Genomic DNA, 15,822 nt, shown 5'->3' on the forward strand with positions numbered 1-15,822 from the left:
GGGGAGGAGTGAGTACATGGAGCACAAACTGCAGCACACCATGGATTCAGTTCCGTCTTCATCTATGCTTGTTCGGGGAGTGGCTTCTGTGTGCATGGTTGGTGTATCTTCTCTCTCTCTCTCTCTGTTGTTCTTTATGTGTGTGGCAGGTTGCAGGGTGGGTGCGGGAGAGTGCAGAGGTGACATGTCTGCTCTTGTTGCTGGGTTGGTGATTTCCTCTGCTTCCCTGGTCAGCAAACCCGGTGTTCTTTTGCCTCGCGGTGAGCTTTTAGCTTCTTCCCAGCATGCACCAGGAGTATGCAAATTACCCCCTGAAGCTCAGATTCCTGGGTGGTGAGTTCCTCTGCTTCCCTGGTCAGCAACCCGGTGTTCTTTTGCCTCGCGGTGAGCTTTTAGCTTCTTCCCAGCATGCACCAGGAGTATGCAAATTACCCCCTGAAGCTATATAGAAATTCAATTCTATTGAATTTCTTCAATAGAATAGAATAGAATAGAATTTTATGGGCCAAGTGTGATTGGACACACAAGGAATTTGTCTTGGTGCATATGCCGCCCTGAGTCTGCGGAGAGGGGCGGCATACAAATCTAAATAATAATAATAATAATAATAATAATAATAATAATAATAATAATAATAATATGCTCTCAGCGTACATAAAAGAAAAAGATACATTTGTCAAGAATCATGTGGTACAACACTTAATGATTGTCATAGGGGTCAAATAAGCAATGAAGAAACAATCAATATTAATAAAAATCTTGGGATACAAGCAACAAGTTACTGTCATACAGTCCTAAGTGGGAGGAAAAGGATGATAGGAATGATGAGAAAAACTAGTAGAAATAGAAGTGCAGATTTAGTAAAAAGTCTGACAGTGTTGAGGGAACTATTAGTTTAGTAGAGTGATGGCGTTCGGGGGAAAACTGTTATTGTGTCCAGCTGTCTTGGTGTGCAGTGCTCTGTAGCGACATTTTGAGGGTAGGAGTTGAAACAGTTTGTGTCCAGGATGTGAGGGGTCAGTAAATATTTTCCCCGCCCCCTTTTTGACTCATGCAGTATACAGGTCCTCAATGGAAGCAATTGTTGGCAAAGGTTGGCAGCAATTGTTTTTTCTGCAGTTCTGATTATCCTCTGAAGTCTGTGTCGGTCCTGTTGGGTTGCAGCACCAAACCAGACAGTTATAAAGGTGCAGATGACAGACTCAATGATTCCTCTGTAGAACTGTATCAGCAGTTCCTTGGGCAGTTTGAGGTTCCTGATCTGGCACAGAAAGAACATTCTTTGTTGTGCTTTTTTGATGATGTTTTTGATGTTAGGTGACCATTTTAGGTCTTGAGATATAATAAAACCTAGAAATTTGAAGATCTCTACTGTTGATGCTGTGTTGTCTAATGTCTAGTATTGTGAGAGGTGGAAGGGTTTCTCCTAAATTCTACCACCATTTCTACGGTTTTGAGTGTGTTCAGTTCTAGATTGTTCTGGTCATACCACAAGGATAGTTGTTCAACCTTCTGTCTGTATGCGGATTCATCACTGTCTCGAATGAGTCCGATCCATGTTGTATTGTCTGCAAATGTCAGTAATTTAACAGATGGATCGTTGGAGTTGCAGTCATTAGTGTATTGAGAGAAGATAAGTCTTGAGAGTACACAGCCTTGGAGGGCATGTACATGTATCTGGTGTGATTTTTCCTAGCTTCACCTGCTGCTTCCTGTCTTTTAGGAAGCTTGTGATCCACTTAGAAGTGTGTGCAGGTACCGCTAGCTGATTTAGTTTGGTTAAGAGAATGTCCGGTATGATGGTATTGAATGCTGAACTGAAGTCTGCAAAGAGGACCCTAGCGTAGGTCATTGGAGATTCAAGATGTTGAAGGATGTGGTGTAGAGCCATGTTAACAGCATCATCTGTTGATCTATTTGCTCGGTATGCAAATTACAGGGGGTCTAACAGTGGATCCGTGATGGCTTTCAAGTGGAACATCACTAGCCTTTCAAAGGTTTTCATAACTACAGATGTTAGAGCAGGGGTCCCCAAACTTGACAACTTTAAGACTTGTGGACTCCAATTTCCAGAATTCTGGGAATTGAAGTCCACAAGTCTTAAAGTTGTCAAGTTTGAAGACCTCTGTGTTAGAGCAACTGGTCTGTAGTCATTCAGTTCCTTGATGGAAGGCTTCTTCGGCACTGGGATGATAGTAGAGCGTTTGAAGCAGGAAGGAACATAGCAGAACTCTAGTGATTTGTTGAAGATTTGTGTGAAGATGGGGGTCAATTGGTCAGCACAGACTTTTAAGCAAGCAGGAGTTATCTTGTCTGGGACTGGTGCTTTTCCAGGCTTCTGTCTGTGAAATAGATCTTTCACTTCCTTTTCTGTGATCAGTAGGAGTTGTAAACCCAATGGGATGGGTTCAGTTGTAGAACATTTGGCTGTTATTGGTGTGTCTGGGATGGAGGTTGTGCAGATAAGTGGTTGTGGTTTCTTTTCAAACCTGCAGTAGAACACATTCAGGTCATCTGACAATTGCTGATCTCCTTCAGCTTGGGAAGAGAGTTTGCTGTAGCCGGTAATGTTTTTGAGAATTTTCCACATGTTTGCTGGTTCATTTGTTGAGAATTGATTTTCAGAGTAGTTCCTTTTTGCTGCTCTGATCTCCCTTGTTAATATATTTCTGGCCTGATTGTACAGCATTCTATCACCTTTTCGGTAGGCTTCCTCTTTGGAATGACATAACTGCTTGAGTTTGGCTGTGAACCAAGTTTTATTGTTACTGTATATTTGCAAGTTCCTGGTTGGTACACATAGGTCTTCACAGAAGCTGACATATGATGTTACAGTATCTGTGAGTTCATCTAGGTTTGCAGAGGTGTCTTTAAAAATATTCCAGTCTGTGCAGTCAAAGCAAGCCTGTAGTCCTCACTGATTTAATTGTTGGTTTTGTGGCTTTAAATCTTTGTTTGTAAACAGGTACAAGGTGAATCATGCAATGATCAGAGTGGCCCACAGCTGCTCTTGGTAAGGCCCGGTAAGCTTATTTTACTGTTATGTAGCAGTGCTCTAATATATTATTGCCTCTGGTGGGACAATTTACATGTTGAAAGTATTTTGGGAGCTCATCTCTTAAGTTTGCCTTGTTTAAATCTCCCAAAATAATGGCCAGTGAATCAGAGTATTTGGCTTCAGCCTCCATAATCTGATCAGCTAGGGTTTTTAGTGCCTTTTTTACAGATGCTTGTGTAAGGATGAAAATCGCAGATATTAAGAAAGAATGAATCTCATGAGGAGAATAAATGGGTTTGCAATTAATAATTAAAGACTCCAAGTTTTCATCACATAATTTTTGTATAATGGTGATGTCTTGAGACCAGCTGTTGTTGATATATATACATAAGCCTCCTTCCTTTTCCCCCCCTGATAATTCTGCATTCTGATCTACGCGAAAATCTGGAAGCCCAGAATATACATACTATTATCATCAATTTCCTCATTTAGCCAGGTTTCAGTAAAGCATAGGGCAGATGTGCTGTGAAAATCAGAATTGTATCTATTTAAAAACAGTATTTCATCCAGTGTTGTGCCTATCCACAAGAAGGGCAGTAGAGAAGAAGCTAGTAACTACAGGCCAGTTTGCTTGACATCATTATAGTTAAAATGATGGAGACTCTACTCAAAAAGAGGATAAATCAGCACATAAAAACCAATAACTTATTGGACCCAAACCAGCATGGCTTTACTGAGGGCAAATCATGTCAGACTAATTTCATTGATTTCTTTGACTATGTCACAAAGGTGTTGGATGAAGGTGGTACCATGGATATTGCCTATCTGGACTTCAGCAAAGCCTTTGATGCAGTTCCACATAAAGAGCTGACAGATAAGTTAGTGAAGATTGGACTTAATCCCTGGATAGTTCAGTGAATTTGCAGCTGGCTGAAGCATAGATATCAGAGAGTTGTTGTTAATGGCGAGTATTCTGAGCAGAGCCTGTTTACAAGCAGTGTGCCACAATATCTTTGTGAGTGACATAGAGGAAGGTTTGGTAGGGAAGGTTTGCCTATTTGCCGATGACTCTAAAGTGTGCAATAGGGTTGATATTCCTGGAGGTGTCTGTTATATGGCAAATGATTTAGCTTTACAAGTGGTCAAAGCAATGCAAACTGCAGTCCAAATGTAAAATAATGCACTTGGACAAAAGGAATCCTCAATCTGAGTATTGTATTGGCAGTTCTGTGTTAGCAAAAACTTCAGAAGAGAGGATTTAGGGGTAGTGATTTCTGACAGTCTCAAAATGGGTGAACAGTGCAGTCAGGCAGTATGGAAAGCAAGTAGAATGCTTGGCTGCATAGCTATAGGTATAACAAGCAGGAAGAGGGCAATTATGATCCCACTGTATAGAACGCTGGTGAGACCACATTTGGAATACTGTGTTCAGTTCTGGAGACCTCGCCTACAAAAAGATATTGATAAAATTGAATGGGTCCAAAGACAGACTACAAAAATGGTGGAAGGTCTTAAGCATAAAACCTATCAGGAAAGACTTAATGAACTCAATCTGTATAGTCTGGAGGACAGAAGGGAAAGGGGGGACATGATTGAAACATTTAAATATGTTAAAAGGTTAAATAAGGTTCAGGAGAGAAGTGTTTTTAATAGGAAAGTGAACACAAGAACAAGGGGGCACAATCTGAGGTTAGTTGGGGGAAAGATTAGAAGTAACATGAGAAAATATTATTTAACTGAAAGAGTAGTAGATGCTTGGAACAAACCTCCAGCAGATGTGGTTGGTAAATCTACAATAACTGAATTTAAACATGCCTGGGATAAACATATATCCCGTAATGGGCTGCCAAAAATTTTAATGCCACACTGTGGGTGTGGCTAATTTTGTGGGTGTGGCTTAGTGCTCATGTGACTGGGTAGGAGTGGCTTGCTGGCCATGTGACCAGGTGGGAATGGCTTGAATGATCATCATCGTTCAACTTAACTGCTTGTTAAGTCCTCGACTTACAATCTTACCAGTGTTGCTCACTGGGGTGACAATTTGCTTCACGTTTCCCACGCTCTCCACCCTGGGTCACCCACACACACACCTCAGGCTGGGTAGCTAGACGAACGGATGCTGCCAAAAGCATAAATGCTGCCTACGCCGCTTCCACCCATGCCTTCTGCTTGCACCTCAGGCAGGAAGTGGCCATGTGAGGCTCGGCAGGAGAGAGGGAAGCTCGTCTAAGGTCAGGAAGAAAGAAAGAGGAAAAAAGCGAGGAGTGCAAATGCAGTAGCAGCAGCAAGGAGAAAAAGAAGAGCCAAGCCGAAACCAGTAATCCAGGAAGTGACTGCCACCGATCAGCTGGAGCTGCACACGAAGCTTCATTTCCATGGTTTAACTGTGTTCCACCCCGTCCTGCCTGCTGCCCACCCCTGCATATATCCATCCTAAGATAAAATACAGGAAATAGTATAAGGGAAGACTCGATGGACCATTAAATCTTTTTCTGCCATTAATCTTCTAATCTTTACACACTATCCATTCATTGCCCAGGGGGAGAATCTAATAACCCCAAGCTTGGTGGCATAGGTGAGTCTTTAGACTCTTACGAAAGATGAGGAGGGGGGCAGTACGAATCTCCAAGGGGAGCTGATTCCAGGGTCTAGGGCCCCCATAGAGAAGGCTCTTCCCCTAGGTCCCACCAAATGACATTGTCTAGTTGACAGGACCTGGAGAAGGCCAACTCCGTGGGGATCTAACCGGTTGCTAGGATTCATGCAGCAGGAGGCGGTCCCATAAGTAATCTGGTCCCATGCCATGTAAGGCTTTATAGGTCATAACCAACACTTTGAATTGAGTCCAGAAACCAATTGGCAGTGCAGACCGCAGAGTTTTGGAGAGATGTGGACATGTCTAATTAGTCCCGTGACTGCTCGCGCGGCTGCCTTCTGCACAATTTGTAGTTTCAAAAGTATTCCCATGTAGAGAGCATTGCAGTAGTCGAACTTCGAGGTGATAAGGGCATGAGTGACTGTTAGTAGAGATTCCTTGTCCAGATAGGGCTGCAACTAGTGCATCAGGCGAACCCGGGCAAACACCCTCAATGGGAAAAATGGGAACTGAACTGCCTAAGATCATGAAGGCCAACCAAATTGGGGGTATTAGTTAATGCTAAGATCTTTGCTTGTCATCTTCCCCCCCCCTCCCCCCCCCCACTTCCATCTTCTTTATTGAACACCATTGAAGAACTGCGCCCCTAGTGGAAGACCTTATAACACAATAGACTGAAAGAAGGACCTATAGAAGATATGACTATCATCCTGACCTGGTTTGATAGATTGACTGATGAATTTTGAATTAGTGATTTAAGAACTGATTTTTATATTAATTGATCCTAATTATATTATTGTCTCAGTTTAATTTTATAATTGACCGGTTAACCTTTTTAAATTTTTATATTCTTTTTAACTAATTTATTGGGGGGTAATCTTAGTGATGGATGTTTGGGATTGGATGGAAGGTATGTATGAGATGAATGGAATGAATGATTGGGTTAGCTTGCCTGGTGATGTAGATGGGAGAACGTATCTCTGGGGTGGAAGAGGGCCAAAAAATTCCAGTGCTGCTGGGGAGAGGCAGATATGGTGGGAGACGTGGGGCAGGCCATTTTAGGGTAACGAGGGAACGCTGCTTGAAAGTGATCCCATGTTCTGGCCCCATGGACTTAACCCGGGGCTCTGGTGATGAGTGTAATCCAAGTCCTGGACTCAGGCTGCTGCTGCTCAATGCCAGGTCACTTGTGAATAAGACTCTTCTTATCCGGGATCTTATCCTGGAGGAGGAGGCCGACCTGGTATGTGTGACTGAAACCTGGCTGGGCCCAGAGGGAGGAGTTCCTCTCTCTGAAATATGCCCAGCTGGGTTTCAGGTATGGCATCAGCCACGACCCCAGGGAAGGGGGAGAGGAGTGGCTATTATAGGCAAGGAGACTATTAGCCTGCGCAGACTCGCTGTTCTTGAGATTGCGGGTTTGAGTCCCTCTTTGTGAAGTTAGACCTAGGGGTTTGGGTGGGCTTGTTGCGCATGTACCTGCCTCCCAGTTGCATGTCAACAGCCTTGCCTGTGCTGCTCGAGGAGGTAGCTGGGCTAGCAGTTGAGTTTCCCGGACTTACTGTCCTTGGCGACTTGAATCTGCCGACGCTTGGTGAATCCTCAGGGTTAGCACAGAAGTTCATGGCCACCATGACAGCCATGGACCTGACCTAAGTAATTCAGGGTCCGACTCACAAGGGGACACACACATCCGACATGATATTTCTCTCGGAACAGTTGAGTGATGGTCTGAGACTAAGGGGCTTAGAAGCTGTGCCTTTGTCATGGTCAGAACATTTTCTGCTACAGCTTGACTTCAAGGCTCCAATCCTCCCTCGCAGGGAGGAGGAACCGATTAGGTGGTTCCACCCCAGATGCCTGATGGACCCAGAGGGCTTTCGGGGGGGCTTGGGGCTTTACTGGATACACTTAGACACAGTTCAGCAATGTCTCTCACTGTGACATGGAATAAGGCTGCAGCAGGGGCTCTTGACCAGATTGCGCCATTGCGACCTCTCTGTGGTACTAGACCCCAGAGAGCTCCTTGGTTTACCAAGGAACTCCAGGTGTTGAAACGCCAGAAGAGATATCTAGAGAAGCGGTGGAGGAAGAGTAAATCTGAATCTGATCGAACACTTGTAAGAGCTCATATTAAGACTTACAAAGTGGTGCTCAAGGTGGAAAGATGCGCATATCATGCCGCCTTGATTGCATCAGCGGAATCCCACCCGGCTGCTCTGTTTAGGGTGACCCGCTCCCTTCTCAACCAGAGGGGGGTTGGAGAACCCTTACAGAGCAGTGCTATTGACTCTGATTGAATAGCAGAGTCAGCTGACAATGAGTCAGTCGAGGTGACTGAGGACCATCCTTGTCCATCAGTTTGGGAGGAGTTTGACCTGGTGACACCTGATGAAGTGGACAAGGCCATTGGAACTGTGAGTTCCGCTACCTGTTTACTGGATCCGTGTCCCTCTTGGTTGGTTTCGGCCAGCAGAGACGTGACACGGAGCTGGATCCAGGAGATTGTTAATGCTTCTCTGAGGGGGTGGTCCTTCCCGGCAACCTACAAGGAGGCACTCATGTGCCCCCTCCGCAAGAAGCCTTCCCTGCACCCAGCTGTACTTAACAACTATTGTCCAGTCTCCCACCTTCCCTTCATGGGGAAGGTTGTTGAGAAGGTGGTGTCGCTCTAGCTCCAGTGATCCTTGGAAGAAGCCGATTATCTAGGCCCTCAGCAGTCAGGATTCAGGCCCAGCTATTGCCCAGAAACTGCTTTGGCTGCACTGATGGATAATCTCTGGCGGGCCTGGGACAGGGGTTTATCCTCTTGACCTCTCAGCAGCTTTCAATACCATCGACCATGATATCCTTCTGCACCTGCTGGAGGGTCTGGGAGTGGGAGGCACTATTCTGTAGTGATTCTCCTCCTACTTCTCCGGTCGGTCACAGTCGGTGTTAGTGGGGGGTCAGAGGCCGACCTCTAGGTCTCTCCCTTGTGGGTGAGATCATTCAAGGGCATGGAATGAGGTATCACTAGTATGCTGATGATACCCAGTTATACATCTCCACCCCATGTCCAGGCAGCGAAGCAGTGGAAGTGATGTGCCGGTGCCTGGAGGCTTTTAGGGCCTGGATGGGTGTCAACAGGCTCAACCCTGACAAGACGGAGTGGCTGTGGGTTTTGACTCCCAAGGACAATTCCACCTGCCCGCCCATTACCCTGGGAGGAAATTATTGACCCCCTCAGAGAGGGTCCACAACTTGGGCATCCTCCTTGATCCACAGCTAACATTAGAACACCATCTTTCAGCTGTGGCAAAGGGGACATTTGCCCAGGTTCGCCTGGTGCACCAGTTGGGGCCCTATTTGGACAGGGAGTCTCTGCTCACAGTTTCTCATGCCCTCATCACCTCGAGGTTCGACTACTGCAATGCTCTCTACATGGGGCTACCTTTGAAGAGTGTTTGGAAACTTCAAATCGTGCAGAATGCGGCCACAAGAGCAATCATGGACTTTCCTAGATATGCCCATTTCTCATCAACACTCGACGCCTTGCACTGGTTGCCGATAAGTTTCCGGTCACAATTCAAAGTGTTGGTAATGACCTATAAAGCCCTACATCGCATCGGACCAAAATACCTCTGAGACCGCCTTCTGCCACACGAATCCCAGCAGGCGATAAGATCCTACAGAGTTGGCCTTCTCCGGATCCTGACAACTAAACAATGTCATCTGGCGGGACCCAGGAGAAGAGCCTTCTCTGTGGTGGCCCCGGCCCTCTGGAATCAACTCTCCCTGGAGATTCAAACTGCCCCTACCCTCCTTGCCTTCCGCAAAATGCTGAAGACTCACCTATGTCGCCAGGCTTGGAACAACCAATGCCCCCCCCCTTTCTGACTCCTGTATTATGACTAGTTGGATTGAGTGTGTATGACTTTGTACTAGATGTTTTTATGATAATGTATTTTAAATTAGCTATTTTTTAAATTAGATTTGTACTGTACTGTATTGTCATTATGTTGTGAGCCGCCCCGAGTCTTCGGACAGGGGCGGCATACAAATCTAATAAATTATTAGTAATTATTATTATCATATTGTCACAAAAAGAGGCATCACACTGAGAATTGATTCATCAAACAACAAAACTATCCATAAAAGAAAAATAATTCATTAATATCAGTAAACAAGAGAAACATCAGGAATAGCTTGGCAGAGCAAAATTTTAATATCAGATGAAGTACCTACTTACGTTTACTGTTATTAGCAGACAGATTTACTGTCAAGCACACTACAAACATTCTTTGAACCCTTTTATAGCTTCTCAAATTGGTAAAATATTTTTTATTTAAAATATATTTTTGATTTGTAATTTAATTTATTTTCCATGGGGTCTAAACCTAGCAATTCAAAAACAATATTGTCCCAAGACTAATCCAAAATTATAAGCCTAGAAATAAGATGCTGAGTGGATGACAAGGACTCCAAGAGTTGGACTCACCTTCTTAGCAGAATCTGGAGGCACATCCACCCCATTAATAAGTTCCCCATTATCTGCAAAGACAGGAATATTGGGGCTGAAAATCATGAGATCACTTTTGGCAGCAGCCTCTGCGGTCACACCTGCAAGGATGTGGCTGTGGCGATTGGAATAGGACCAGCTGCCCACTTCACTGGCACAGACCAGTGTGGCCATGCCAGGGCCATAAACTATGGATTCCTTTGCCTTGCAGTGGCATCGCAGGGCCACATAGATGAGAGTGGCCAGCAAGAAGACGCTGGAAACAGAGCAGATGGCAATGATCAGGTAGATGTTGATCGAGTCCACCAGGGGCACAAAGCTCTCCCCTGACCTTTGAAGGTTAATATTTGTTTTGACTGTCTGACCACTTGTCACAAGTGACACACTCAAGGTGGCTGTGGTTGACAGCTGAGGTTTTCCATGATCCTTCACAAGAACAAGGACACTCTGGATTTTTCTGCCTTCTGATTCATCCAGAGAATATTTGGTAGTCACCTCACCACTATACTGCCCTACAGTCCATTGACCATTGCTTTCTTCAAGGAGTTCATATCTTAGCCATGCATTGTATCCAGAATCTGCATCCAAGGCATGGATCTTACCAACAATATGCCCAGGCATCATTGGGACTACTATAAGTATCAAGTTCTCTTCTGATGATCTTGAAACAACAGGAGCGTTGTCATTCTCATCCATCACAAAGACTTGTACAGTTGCATTGCCACATAAGGAGGGAAATCCAGCATCCTTGGTTCTCACCTGGAACTCCAGCAGTTTCAACTCTTCATAGTCCAAGGACTGCAAAGCATAGAGTTTTCCACTCTCCGAATGTACAGAGATGTAGCTTGACAATGGCCAGAGCTTCTCATCCATCCAATAGGTGATCAGGGCATTCTCAGCTACGTCTGGGTCTGAGGCAGATACTGTGAAGATGTGAGCACCAGGGGGATTGTTCTCCTTCACAAATACTGTGTAGGAGGGATGCGTGAAAGCAGGTGCATTATCATTTATGTCACTAATAGGCACTAAGAGGGTGATACTAGAAGATAGTGGTGGAACACCTTGATCTTCCACTGTCACAACCATCTTGTACTCAGCCACCCGCTCCCTATCCAAAGGTGCTCCAACAATCAGCGAGTAGTAATTCTTGAATGTGGACTCAAGTTTGAAGGGTACTCCAGAGGGCAAAAGGAAAGAGTTTATTTGTCCATTGTTGCCAGAATCCTTGTCAGAAGCACTAATGATGGCTACCACAGTCCCTGGAGGGGAGTCCTCTGGCAATGGGATAGAGAGAGAATTCACAGATAATTCTGGAATATTGTCATTCATATCTAAAACTTCAATGAAAACTTTGCAGTGCCCTGATAATGGAGAACTTCCTTTATCTTCTGCTACAATTGGAAGTTCGTAGAATTTACTTTCTTCATAATCTAATTTTCCAATCACTCTGATTTCCCCACTATCAGCATGTATACTAAATAGCTTCGTGACATGTGGAGGTGCTTTACTACTAAAAAAATAAAAGATTTCCCTATTAATTCCTTCATCCAAGTCTTTAGCATTAAGAGAAATGACTAATGACCCACTAGCTGTATTTTCTAGCAACTTTCCCCTATAAACAGATTGGTTAAACACAGGAGGGTTGTCATTGACATCCAGCACATTGATGACTATCTGAACAGATCCTGTGAGTTTTGGTTCACCTCCATCAGTGGCTGTCAGGACTAAATGATGCACAGGACTCTCCTCTCTGTCAAGTGGAACCTTCAATAGAAGTACTACAGATTTACTCTCATCTTCATCATCTTGTGAATCAAGAGCAAAATGTTTGTTTGGACTGAGCCGGTGGGTTAACAGAGCATTAGTATCAATATCAGCATCAGAAGCTCCCTCTAAAGAGAATCGGGTACCTGCTATCAGTTCTGATATGCTCAGGATCTGTTCCCTGGCTGAGAAGATGGGAGCATTGTCATTAATGTCTTTGATTTCAACCTCCACGTGAAAGAACCTCAGAGGTTTCTCCACAATCACCTCCAGATGAAGGACACAGTCTGCATTCTTGGCACACAGCTCCTCCCTGTCTATCCGGGAATTTACAAACAAGATCCCATTCTGCAGATTTACCTCAAAATAGTCCTTCTCTCCTTTGGACAGCATCCGGAACACCCGAGGCACCAGCTCACTCACCTCCAGCCCCAGATCCTGGGCGATGCGGCCCACAAAGGTGCCGTGCTGGGATTCCTCCAGCACAGAATAATGGAGCTGGCCGCTCCCCATTTTCCAGGCGGTGTGGAGCAGAAACAGCTGCAGCAGCCCCTTCGGCCAGGTAAGCATTGCAGATATAGGCACAGCACCAGTGAGCTCTTCTCTTTTCCTCTAAATATCTTGCCTCAAAGGTGTCAGGAGCCGAGCCCACCTACCCCAGCCATACTGGCAATGCGTTCATAGGTTCAATCGTGGCTTGTTGAGCTTTCTCTGTTGTTTAATATTTTTCTTGTGGATCTGGCTGGCAGGAATGTCTGTCCCTTTAAGGGAGGGGCTCTGCATTTTCAGTTTCAGTTAGAGAGTTTCCTTAGGAAACAGCGACCTCTTGTGACCAAATTCAAAGTAAGAAACTGTAATATTCTTTCATTAAGGCTTCAAGGGTTATTCCTTCATATATCTCTGATGTGTGGTTTTCCTTCTTTTGGTCTTTAAATATTATATCAATTTTAATCTTTCACTGATGCTTTGGTTTTTCCAGGCCATCTTTCCCACTGGCTATAGATGAGCACCAGATAGATTGGGGTAACTTGAAGCAGTTACAAACCATTTAAATCAGACATTGTAACATTAATTCGACAGAAAATCATAACAGTATTCCAATGCAATGAATGCAGAAATGCTTTTCTAGTTTTATTTCTGAGTCTTGGCTGGATATGAAATCTTGAACCTTTTAGGCAAATGACAAATAGGGCAAGTTCTAAAAACTCATGTTATGTCTTAATTGGCATATTCCTGAAATAGATTGTATGTTACAATTAATCTAAGTGATGTATTTCATATGACCCCTGTTTAGCTTATATAATTTTGTAGGAAAAGATACTGAAATTCATATGTTTTCACTTTTTATTTTATTTCAAGTTACTTAATAAGTTTGTCGCTAAATAACCTCACTTAAGAATTTTTCATTATTTCCTTTATACACACTTCTACAGACAAACTGAACATCTAACCATCGTAAACAAATTTGTGCCTTTATTTTTCATTGCTCAGAAGAAAACAGATTCTTTAAGAATGCTATTAAATGCACTCTCAACCAAGTTTTCTTATCTCAAGGTTAAACACATTTTTCCATTCCTCTTTTCTTTCCACCCACATAATCCTTACTGCTCTTATTAGCACTTTCATATCTGCACGTTCAAATATGAAACACAGTCTAAATATTTCCCATGTTTTCAGTATAATAAAATGACTAGATATCATCCACACACTAATGTCACAGGTCAGATTAACCAACCAGGTAGATGGTGGGATGCTCAGCTACTCTCTCCAGCCATTACAAGCTCTCATTGAGATGACTTTGATTCCCACAGGTCTTATTGCTGTTATGTCTGGCACCTGGGAGGACATTATCTCACACCCTGTATTTCCCACTCCTCCCATACAGTATGTATGGTAACTAAGAAATGAAGAAAAAGTACATATGGCTTCTGCTAAAGTCATTTTGAGAGCTGAAAACTATATTGCCCAACTTGAGAGGGCTTGAAATGTCATGCAATTATTACTTCCTATATTTAATTTTTTTTTTTAATGCAGAAGAAACTTTCATTTACATTTTTTGGCTGGAAAACAACCTGGCAATGAAACAACTTTGTGGTACTCTACAAGATGTGAAAAGTAATTCAGCTTTTCATACTCAGAATCTGTTCCCTGGAAGCATTGTCATTAATGTCTTTGACTTCAACATGGAAGAATCTCAAAGGTTCCTCTACAGTTGCTTCAAGAAGAACAACACAATCTGCATTCTAGGCACAGAGCTTCTCCCTGGCTACCAGAGAATTTACAAACAAGTTCCCATTCTCCAGGTTTACCTGAAACTGGAAAAGAGTTGACGTGATACCAATGTACAAAATGGAAGCGAGGGGAATGGATCCAGGAAATTATAGGATTATCATATTTTATTTATTTATTTATTAGAGTTGGAAAGGACCTTATACGTCATCTAGTCCAACCCCCACTCAAGCAAGAGTCCCTAGACCATTTCGGATAAATGGCAGTCCAGTCTCCCTTTGAAAGTCTCAAATGTGGGAGCTCTCACAACCTCTGCAGGCAAGTTGATCCACTGGTTGATTGCTCTCACTGTCAGAAAGTTCCTCCTTATTTCCAGGTTGAATGTCTCTTTGGTCAACTTCCATCCAGTAATGGGTTGCTGCCCCCACGGGATGGGGGGGACGCAGTGGGGGTAGTAAGTTTATGCACTATTTATGGAATACTTAATAGTTTTTTATTGTCCTTCCTTTTCTAGTACTTTAGTATGATCCTTAATTACTTTTAAAATAGAAAATACCATAATTAAATAGAGAAGAGGGGATTCACTTATATACCAAAGCACCAGAGGGCTGGATAAAAAGTAATGTGTGGAAGCTTGTTAAACAGAGATCCAACCTAAAAAGAGAAATTTTCTGGAATAGCTTCTGGAACAGAGTTGTAAGTGCTCTATCATTGGAGGTTTTCAAAAATAGATAGTGTTCTGTTGAGCTCTCTGGTAGAATCCTCCCAAAAATGCACAGATACAATTTCAGACACACACACGTTTGAAAATTTAAAACAATGTTCTTTATAATGAAAATTCACTTAAACCAAGCCCTCTTTTGGGATAGCAAAAAGCACTTGTCTCCATAAAACTGGTAATTTGTACAAGTCCCTTATCAAATGCAAATCCATGTGCGCATTATTGATTTCAGCCAATGTATCCAGCTGCTCAGGGGTGAGGTGGATAAGATCTGAGGGGGAGGAGGCTCCCGCCAGGGCAGAAAAGAGGGGGGTCAACTGAGAAGTTGTGAACCCCAAGTAAGGGCGATCCCAATTCAGCAATCCCAAATACTGCTGGAGCTGAACCAGGGTGGCAGGGGAGGGTAAAGACAAGGAGGGAAGAACAGGGGAGGAATGGGACTGGGAAAGTTTGTGACCCAGATACAGAAAGGGTTCTGTTTGCTGAACCTTTTCAGGAGCTATAGTCATGCCATTAGCAGTTAAATGTTCAATGAGAAGGAGCAGAATTTGTTGAAAGGATGGGTGAGGCATATCAGCGCAAACCATGATGTCATCCATGAAGTGATAAAGAAGAACGTTTTCATGGGCGAGGCGAAAGGGCTCTAATAGTGAATGTACTACGTACTGACACATGGTAGGGCTGTTTAACATGCCTTGAGGTAGAACTTTCCACTGATAGCAAGAAGTAGGATAACTATTGTTAAAGACAGGGAGAGTGAAAGCAAACAGCAGGCGGTCTTGAGGTTGCAGCGGGATAGAAAAGAAAGCATCCTTTAAATCTATTACAGCCAGTTTGAAGTTTCGTGGAATGAGATTGGGGTTAGGCAATCCACATTGTAAGGGACCCATGGGGTGAATTACTTTGTTGACAGCCCTAAGATCTTGCAAGAAACGCCAATGGCCACTTTTCTTTTTAATTACGAATACCGGAGTATTGTAAGGGCTGTTGGAGGGCTCCAAATGACCAAGACT

The 15,822-nt window shown here is 43.6% G+C and overlaps 1 protein-coding gene across 1 annotated transcript; it reads right to left on the reverse strand.

The window, feature by feature from the left end:
* Nucleotides 1-9,966: 9,966 nt before the first annotated feature.
* LOC139165822 (protocadherin alpha-5-like) lies at nt 9,967-12,570 on the reverse strand. Its single transcript, XM_070749053.1, has one exon. The coding sequence runs from the start codon at nt 12,427-12,429 to the stop codon at nt 10,024-10,026; it is 2,406 nt and encodes an 801-aa protein (XP_070605154.1). The 5' UTR covers nt 12,430-12,570; the 3' UTR covers nt 9,967-10,023.
* Between the last annotated feature and the right edge of the window lie 3,252 nt (nt 12,571-15,822).

The sequence above is a fragment of the Erythrolamprus reginae genome, chromosome 3, assembly GCF_031021105.1.
Source record: "Erythrolamprus reginae isolate rEryReg1 chromosome 3, rEryReg1.hap1, whole genome shotgun sequence".
Taxonomy (NCBI): domain Eukaryota; kingdom Metazoa; phylum Chordata; class Lepidosauria; order Squamata; family Dipsadidae; genus Erythrolamprus; species Erythrolamprus reginae.